This window comes from Dreissena polymorpha, chromosome 16 (genome assembly GCF_020536995.1).
Source record: "Dreissena polymorpha isolate Duluth1 chromosome 16, UMN_Dpol_1.0, whole genome shotgun sequence".
NCBI lineage: Eukaryota > Metazoa > Mollusca > Bivalvia > Myida > Dreissenidae > Dreissena > Dreissena polymorpha.
The window spans coordinates 40,868,221-40,877,710 of NC_068370.1; the positions used below are offsets into that span (position 1 = coordinate 40,868,221).

Sequence of the window (9,490 nt, forward strand, 5' to 3'; positions counted from 1 at the left end):
GGGCGGTTGGCTGTGAAAATGTGTTTTGTTTTTGTATAAATATGTAAAATGTATTAATTTTAAATGAAAAATTACTGCAACGTTTATATGAAACCTAAATACAACGTTTCAGCAACGTTGGGAAAAAACGTCAGAAAAACGTTCATATACACCAGTGTGACAACCAAAGTGCAACGTTTGAATGCAACCTAAATACCACGTTGCAGCAACGCTGGGTGTTCACTGGGTATTGTACCTCTTTACAATTGTGTTCGCATGCTATAATAATGTGTTAATCAATTCTTTCAAACATAGTACATTTATTATAAGTAGCAAAGCATGTGAGATTAAAAATCAAAATCCATTTTAAGTATCATATCGTCGTCTGTATACAAGCTTTACTGAGCCATATGTCATATTTCTCCATCTTAAAGTTTCCATTGCAAAGAATTATTCAAACAACATTACATATTGCCAAAACACGGTATACAGTATATAGAGAGATTGAATGGCATGATGATTGTTCATTTATTTATATAATCCGAGATAAAAATGGTTAAAAAACATTATTTCGCGTACAAATCCCAATACTCTCAAACAGGAATTAACAAAACAAATGGTTATACAAATATTCTCATTCTATGTGTGCTTGTTAAATAACATTGTTTCAAATCGACGCCAAGTAAACACTCTTTTCTCTGAGTTGAAGCATAGAACTCAGAAAATAAAATCCGAGAAGGGCATACTGCATTCGTTGAGTTGTCTCTCCATTGAGTTCCATTCCACCTGCAATCATACGTCAAAACTAAACACATGTTCAATGCAAAGTAGATAAGTATGTTGCAAAATGTACAAGTTGGAGTTTTGGGAGCGACACCAAGCCAACACTCTTTCATTAAAATGAAACCTTTTCACACTGAACTCATAACACATGATCTATGCATATTAGATAGTATGTTAAACAAATCTACACAATGGATTATTGTTCACGAAGGCGAATATGTATGAAATATCAACCAGCTTTTTCTGAACATTTGTTAAACATAGTTGATGAGCCAGTTAATTTATTTGTATCAATCGATACATGGTTATATATGGATGACATCGACATCCAAATCGGTATTCATATATTAGCATTTTAATTGAATCGAATATTAAACTGATCGGTATCAGACTCATTGAAATTGGACTCGTTTAAGGTTTAAAAGCTAAGTGTGTTCATTAAAAAAGAGACATATATGATTTTATTAATAAATTCGAGAACAAATCGCAACTTTTATGTTGTCACACTTCTTTATCATGTTATTTTGGTAATGTAAACAACAATGGTGAACTGCTTTCTGGTATAATCGTGGATTACTAGCAACTACACCTGCGGTTACTTATAGCCATCAGTTGCATTTATAATCTCCAAGTTAGAAAGGTAACAAGATACCATAGGATAGTAAAATTAATGCGTTTGATGTCTTTTATTTAAGGGGCGGTCAACCAGATTGACGAAAAAAGAAAAGTTTTAAATACCGTATTTTTTACAATTATTAGTTTATATTGATTAAAATATCACGACTGGTATATTCCATTACTTGAAAAAAGTTGATAAGTTTTCATATTTTCAGTATATTCGGTAATAAAATTGTACTGAGTATGTCTACCAGGTAACTAACAGGTAACTATAAACTACGCAAGTAGATTGATCATCATCGTCACGTGGCAAACTCAGGAATGCAAATTGCGCATGCGTAGTGAGTTGTTTATATTTTATTTATCCCACTTTTAAGCGAATTCGGTTGATTAAAGCCTCATTGATTAAATTTAATCTATAATCAATGGCACAGCTATAATCAACGGCACGAAATGACGTCATCAACTGCCGAACCGGTACTACTTTTTCCAACGCACCTCGTCACCTGTATTTGCCAAGTGCATCAATAATAAAAACAATCTCAAATGTTTGTCAATCTTAATGACCTTAAAACAAAGAAAAGTAGCAAAAAAAGTGTTTGTTGTCATTTATTGTCATTAAAACCTCTAGTTTTAGGTAAATGTAACACTATGTTGCAAATAGGTTCTGTTGTTGTTGCTCCCCTTTGAAAAAGTCAGTTCGAGTTGCTCCCCTTTGACCGTAGAAAACAATTGTCTGGACCAAGAAATCCTGTGTTAATTTACAAGCTGTACTCGGAAATGCGTCCATCTGATTTTTCTTTAAGTAAGCACCCTTTCTACCTGGCAATTCGCACAAATGACACTGCATCCCAGTGGTTCTTGCGTCAACAATTGGGTGTCAACAAGCTAGGTCAGATGCTGAAGGCCATGGCAAAGACGCCGGCTTTCTCAAGCACAAGAGAATTACAAACCACTCAGTTCGCATATTCCTGGTCAAAAAACTTCGAAATGCAAACATTCCACCCATTGAAACCATGGCCATAACAGGGCACAAAAATGTCCAGTCCATAACCAATTATTCCAACATATCTGTTGAACAGCAGCAAAAGTGTTCAAACATTCTTGCTCAGTCCAGTAAATGTAACAATCCAACTGATTCCCCTTGTTCACCTTCATGCACCGAAACTATGGCCGAAATGCAGCCTAGACAACCACTGTCTACCGTCGAACAAGTTGATCTTGATGTTCTCCCCACCCAGTCACTTCACCAGCAAATGTCTTTCTTTATTTCGTTATTGCACCTATTTCGCGATGTGAATTTGCATTCCTGGGTTTACCATGTGACGATGATGATCAATCTACTTGCGTAATGTATAGTTAACTGGAAGATATATGTCTTATACCGACCAACCGACAAACCGGCCGACCGACAGACCGACCGACAAATAATATATAATAATACTTATTCGGTAAGCTTCACTCATTTACCTTAAATTTTTGAAGTTGAGAATCAGCTTCCAAATTGGTCAGTAGGACTGCACGGGACTGCACCTTCTTAGAAATAGTATAAACAATCGGTAAAGATGGCTGAATCGAATTTAAAATGGACGAGTGTTCATATCAGAAAAATGTACGCAAAAAATAAGACATATAATAGCGAATAAATACCTGCAACAATCCCAGTACATGGTCTGAACAACTCTTAATGTTCAACGATTCTATCTCTTGCATCAAGTCATTCAATTCTCTATCTATTCCATGTAAAGCGTCTATTAGGAAAACACAAAAAAGTACTCTTTTAGATAGTAACGGTTATACACTCTTCATGCTATGAGTCAAATCTAATGTGAACAAAGAGTGCACTAAATAAAAGATGTATTCATGGATTTTAAGTAATATATCAATTTTTGGATTACTTGGGTCTCGTAATTCTCAGCATACACATACAATTTTTACCATTTGATTACATTAAATACTACGCGTTACCAATATCCGATTTGACTATGACGATACTATTTTGCAGCTCATTCACTTCTCGAATATTGCTCTTCAGACTTTCGATTTCTTTTATTTTCTCAATCGCTTTCTGCCTACACTCCCACGCGCCATCACGACACCCAGACGGAGTATTCAGATTGAAGTTTGCCAAAAATGCAACAGCCACCACAGTCAAAATTAAGCCAGCTTTAAATATAAATACGATAACATACGATCATTGCAAAATATCAAATGTCAGTTAAGTATGTAACTTTCAATTTAGTATAACATTAGTTAATACAGAAACATAGCCGTCTATTGTTCATAATATATCCCTACCTGTCTGGGATGTCTAATATAATTATATATATATATATATATATATATATATATATATATATATATATATATATATATATATATATATATATATATATATATACGTACTTACCTAAGCAAACCCAAGTTTACGGATACATTTTGTTAATCGACAAACACAAACAAACTAGTAGTTATAATTACACGGAAATTGCTGCTATAACTAATATACACATTAATATACTTTTTATTTAAAATCCGTACTTTTCGATGAACGAACCTGTCAGCGTTACAAACAGTGCTCCTATCACAGCCATAGCTATCTTTGTGAACAACCACCTCCTATCATCAAGTTCACGCGCTCGATTATCAAGTCGATTTGCAATTGTGTAGAATTCTCTAGCTTCTTTCTCCAAAGTCTGATCCGCATAAAGAGAATAAAACATAAATGTATGGCTTTATAAACTAATTGCTTATAAGTGATATCTTGTTGATGTACGACCATAATATATAATATATATGAAAACTCATTCAACATACCGGGATAGTTTCCTCTAATGTCCTGATTTTACGTTCCAAATCTGCTTTTATTCTTAGATACCCTTCAAGCTTTTCCTCCTTTTTGGTTGCAATATCTCTGCATTTCCCCAAGCATACACGTACTTCGTCCATGTATGATGATTCTTTATTCTTGGCTGATCTTACGGAATCCATGATTTTCGATATTGCATTTAAAATTAATGAAGCGTTCACATCCTGTATAGTGTGGGATTTCATGATAATTTCCTTTTGCTGATTCACCAACCAAAAAGATTGTCGCGTTAAATTGTTCCATTTATTCACATGTTCTTATCCACCGTTTACGATATTGTGTACGCTCTCTTTTAGATCTGTGTCATCGAAGAGCTTGATGCATTCGATCGTCAAATGTTCTAATATTGTTTTAAACGTCTTTAACATGGAAACAAAAGAAAAGGGATTGTTAGCACTGGTGATGTCAACAATATATCCAATTTATGTGTTGATAAATTAATATGCTCTTTAACTTAAACATAAAATATCGCATTCTTGCACGATCTTAATCGAAAATGCTTCTATGAAAGCATTTAAATCTGTATTCTACAAATGTCAGCGAAACAAAACAATTCAAACTAAAGGGTATACTTACGTATGCACTGTTTCCTTCAAAACAAGAATCAGAGAATGTCAACATTTTGACACGAATGAAAAATTATTATATGCATATACATCATAGCCAAATATGGGAAAACTTAACATCCTGCTTCGCGCCAAGATGATGATTTAGAGTATTATTTTTTTCTTTGCCTAGTTCTAACATCGTGGTAACAAGCAGGGATTTAGCTGACACTTGAAACAAGTTTTTATTAACGAGGATCGAAATGTATAATTCATGTTGCTCTGGTGTATTTAAACCATCGATTAATTAAGAACTTGTTGCATCGAATGAATATTCTTTTATTATGTTTAATTAAGATTTTACGATTTTTACACGTGTATGCTTTGTGAGTAATTCTGGACTGGGTATGAGGTTTGAGACCCCTTCAAAGGGTTCAAACCCAAATTGCTTCGAATTGACATGCCCAAGGCTGAGACCCCACTTTATTCTGATCATACGTTAAGTGTCGTATCGCATGTTTTGTCTTTAACTGTACTGAAAATTGGTCATTTTCCTTAAACAAAAGTTTAGCTGACAAGAAATTTTCGACTGATAATGTTTCTACATGTTCATTTTAATTTACTACCACAATATGGCATATACATCATAGTTTAACATCCGTTGTCTGTTAGTATTATAATGGTTTCCCGGGAGGGATCTTAAAGTAAAGTTTCCGTCCTTTATACCTGCCTGTTGGTCTGTTTCTCTGTCTTTCCGTCTTTTTTATTCCGTGTGTCCGTCTTTCTGTCCGTCGGCCTTTTCGTCAGTCCGTTACCGGTTAGTTTGTACATACGATTTCCCAAATAATACTGTAATTGCCGCACTTGAACATGGTAAACATAAAACGGGAAATATGAGTAGTGTACATGTCCCATTTTTTTAAGTATGTCAAAGGTCAAGTCACTGAAATCATCAATAGAAAACTTTAAATTGTTGTTTTTTTTTTCAAAATATACATTATAATGAATCTTAGTGTACACATTCTGTTACATGTGTTATGTTCGCCTACCTGACTGTCCCTCCCTCTGTTCATCCGCATTTCTCTCTGTTTGCCACAAACAATAAATTATCGGAATTACTCAAAACTTACATCCAATTTAATCATGACTTTTTGTTTTCATATTCTCTTATTATTGTTGGCATGCCTGTCAATCCATTCGTATGGGTATCCGTCCGTCTGTTTTTCTCCATGTCTACAAGAACATCCTAATTCCAAGAAAAGTGCATATCATTTTATTTCATTCTTCAATTTATATGACATTGCTTACGAGTATTGGACAAAACTTGGTATACCGATACAGGGTCATGTTTGACCCATTCAGTTTTCACAATAGGCCAAAATTCAAAGCACTGTTTCTAAAAAAAATAAAACTTTTTCTTTTTGTGTCAATCTATTCGTCTGCTCACCCATTTCTACAAAATTATAAATGAACAAATAACGGGCAATTAATGATTAAATGACGTATTGAATTGTTAGGGACCTTTACCCGACCAGTAGGGGACTGGTGGGTGGAATAATGAAAAATCCCTGGTTTGTAATTTATATGTTTTATTGATTCCCTTGGTAAGGTATCTCGTGTCTTTTCAATAAGAAGTTTGATCGTTTTGCTGAAAATCGATTAGTTTTCATATGTGTTGTTTGTTATGCCATCAACAATATTAAGATAAAAGTATTGCATTATGGGAGCACTATTCAAAAGTGTAGAGCTATGATCAGTAACAAAAACAGATGTCAACGATCTGACAGACTCAATTAAAGTAAAGGATCAATATTCATTCTTTTTCGTACGCTACGGAAGCCAATCGTATAAATCTAGACAACTCTTATCTAGCGGATAACTATTGATAATCTTCAATGTTATGATATCTGTTTTGTTAGAGAGTGTATAAAAAGGCGCACTTGTTGTGCAAGTTTAGGGTATGAAATAGCTAATGTATTTGACTTCAGTTATCTTTATCTGAATAACAAATGCAACGTGGCAGACATTAAAATACCGATTTCGAGACGGTCTGGTCATTTTCGACGAATTGACGGTTTTCGGAAGCTTATGACCCTGAAGAAAGACGCCGACGATTTAGATTTCCACCTGACAGTATCGGCCGTGTAAAAAGACTGATTGGATATATACTTGGGAGACAAACAGGACTGAGACAACCCTTGACACCGAGTCAACAAGTAATTTGAAATTTGTTGCAATAATATGAAAAACTTTTGGGGTTGACATTGCAATGGTTTCAAGGGTTGTGTCCAGAGTAGTTACCAACCAATTTTGTGAACTTAAAGAACTAATAATTAAATTACCGACGACAGACATAAAGGAATCAGTTATAAGTTGCAAAATCTCTGGGCTTCCATCCGTAACTGCGGCGATCGACGGAACCCATTTGCGCATCATTGCTTCCCATGAACACGAAAAGCAAAGTGTCAACCGAAAACACTTTCACATATGAAAGTACAGGTAACGTGTGATCATAGAGGTTTTAATGAATTTGTTCAAGTAATAAGTAATGATTAGCTTTCTAACCTCCGTTGACATATTGCTATATCATATGTAATAAAAGTAAAAGTAATATAACTTGCCATTAACGGTTTTCTTACGGCCACTTCCGTTTCTATCTCCACCAAAGTTGAAGAAGCCTAATTTGTAAAAACAAAAACATCATTGAAAGATTTAAATAATAGATACATACTTATATTGAGATATTAATATAAGTAACCATATTATTGTTTTCCCTTTATGTAGCCTCATTTGCGTTGGCAAGCTGATCCCCGCTTTGGTCGGTGTCGTTTCGATATCTAATACAATAGCATGGGACAATTTATAAACAAACGCACGCTTTAACATAATGTAAGCATAATTGCAAGAAAACAGATAATAATACGATAATTGTGTCAATTCCTTAAAGGGATCTTTTCACGCTTTGGTAAATTGACAAAATTGAAAAAAGTTGTTTCAGATTCGTAAGTTTTCGTTTTAGTTATGATATTTGTGAGGAAACAGTAATACTGAACATTAACCATGCTCTAATATAGCCATTATATGCATCTTTTGACGATTTTAAAACCTAAAAATTATAAAGCGTTGCAACGCGAAACGATTGAATAATTTGGAGAGTTCTGTTTTTGTCGTTAAATTTTGTGAAACTACGAAGATTGCTTATATAAGGTATAAAATACGTCAATAATGTGTAATCGGCGGAATAGCTCAGTAGGCTAAAGCGTTTTTACTTCAGGACTCTGGCAGGACTCCAGGGGTCACTGGCTCCGGGCAATGTTCTTTTCCTTTTTTTATTTTTTTTTCTTGATTTTTTACTGGAGCTTTTACGATCCAATGTTTACATTTATCAATATAAAGCATTTAATGAATAAGTTAAAAAAATGCCAAAATCTGTGAAAAGGCCCCTTTAAATCCCATTTAAGCATTTGTGAGCATAGTACTAATTTGTGTAGTGTCATTTGACTTACAAATAAATGAGCTCTTTCAAAGACCACACATAACAATAAAGACAATACTATTCATAAAAGTGTGTACTGCTTTATCAGTGACATTGTAATTTGTGTGCGACCATGTAGCGCGGAATGCAAGTTGTTTCCTAAAAAGTAAGTAAATATAAAATGGCTTTAATTACCATTAAATTCTAGCAGCTCAACCAACCCTGTTGCGCTGCGCTCAGCATCTAACGAGAATAAAAATATGTATGGTTTAAAATGGGTTTATGTGACTATATTGAATGGTAGGTAAGAATAGTTACATGTATACTATAGGCTGACACAGAAAAAATACGCACTTAACAGTGTAACTCCTGTCAGTGGTTTATGATTTTAGATATTAAAAATTTTGTGTTGTAATAATAATAAAGTGTTCCTAGCAGTGGAGATTTCATTATCAATATATATTTTTTAAGAATTTGGATAAACTGGTTGTTGCATACCGATGGTGGTTTCGGACGCAGAGGCACCCAGAATCCCACTTAATGGCGGCATGTCCTTTATAGTGTATGAAGACATCGTTACATTATCGACTGTCATCATTGGTTGTTCACCAACCTTCTTCTGGGCGTTTTTCCTCTCCAGCGTAACCGGTTTGTTGGCCTTCCGACATTTTTCTAAATAAATAAAACATAGTAAAATGACGGATAATTTATGCCGGTATTCAAATTACTAGTATATGTCTAAATTTCTTATTTATCTATGCCACACAGTACAGTGAGTCACACGCGCAACGTTAAACTGGTATATTAAGATAAAAGGCGAATTGTTCATTTCTAAAAACGAAGGAACAACAAAAAGCTATGTACATTTTTTCTTTTTCTTCTTCTTATTATAATACATACTCTCTATATAGTAGTATATAGAAATATTATGCGGATTTTGTCGTATACGTCGATATGATTGTGTGCACATGGACGCTGATCTTCGTCTTTTACAATACTAATATTTAACATTTTAATATCATTTCGTGCAGTTTGATAACGTCTCGGCCATTAAATTTAAATAGTTGTTGCCGTCCGAAATGACACATCCGCGAAACCAGTTGAAATGTGCATTCTGTGTCTCGCCTGTTTGGCGAGGTGCAATTTTGTACAATAAGATAACTTCTTTGGATAACATATCCACAAACGGAAAAAATCAACAATGGTTATCTTTTGGATTGA

The 9,490-nt window shown here is 34.2% G+C and overlaps 3 protein-coding genes across 5 annotated transcripts in view; 1 reads left to right on the forward strand and 2 right to left on the reverse strand.

Moving 5' to 3' along the window:
* The window catches only part of LOC127861982 (vitelline membrane outer layer protein 1-like), a 162,371-nt gene that overhangs the window by 85,789 nt on the left and 67,092 nt on the right, over positions 1 to 9,490 (forward strand). The window lies entirely within an intron of this gene.
* Positions 349 to 4,766, reverse strand: LOC127861981 (uncharacterized). The gene is made up of 6 exons (XM_052400805.1): positions 4,198 to 4,766; positions 3,938 to 4,076; positions 3,349 to 3,546; positions 3,031 to 3,131; positions 2,851 to 2,916; positions 349 to 765 (listed from the first exon to the last, which is right to left on the reverse strand). Exons 1-6 carry the CDS (start codon positions 4,432 to 4,434, stop codon positions 697 to 699), a joined length of 810 nt encoding a protein of 269 aa, XP_052256765.1. The 5' UTR covers positions 4,435 to 4,766; the 3' UTR covers positions 349 to 696.
* Positions 7,350 to 9,490, reverse strand: part of LOC127861986 (uncharacterized) — a 3,322-nt gene continuing 1,181 nt past the window's right edge. Inside the window, exons 2-4 of the mRNA XM_052400820.1 lie at positions 8,768 to 8,941; positions 8,465 to 8,512; positions 7,350 to 7,472 (exon numbers count right to left, since the gene is read on the reverse strand). Coding sequence (XP_052256780.1) covers positions 7,381 to 7,472; positions 8,465 to 8,512; positions 8,768 to 8,941 — 314 coding nt within the window. The 3' untranslated portion in view covers positions 7,350 to 7,380. The remainder of the gene's footprint in view (positions 7,473 to 8,464; positions 8,513 to 8,767; positions 8,942 to 9,490) is intronic.

Coding starts and splice junctions, on each gene's coding strand:
- LOC127861981 (XM_052400805.1), bottom strand. CDS start 4,434: ATGAAATCCCACACTATACAGGATGTGAACGCTTCATTAATTTTAAAT. Junction 3,547..3,937: donor ACTGTTTGTAACGCTGACAG/GTTCGTTCATCG, acceptor TTATATTTAAAG/CTGGCTTAATTTTGACTGTG. Junction 3,132..3,348: donor CATAGTCAAATCGGATATTG/GTAACGCGTAGT, acceptor TTTTCCTAATAG/ACGCTTTACATGGAATAGAT.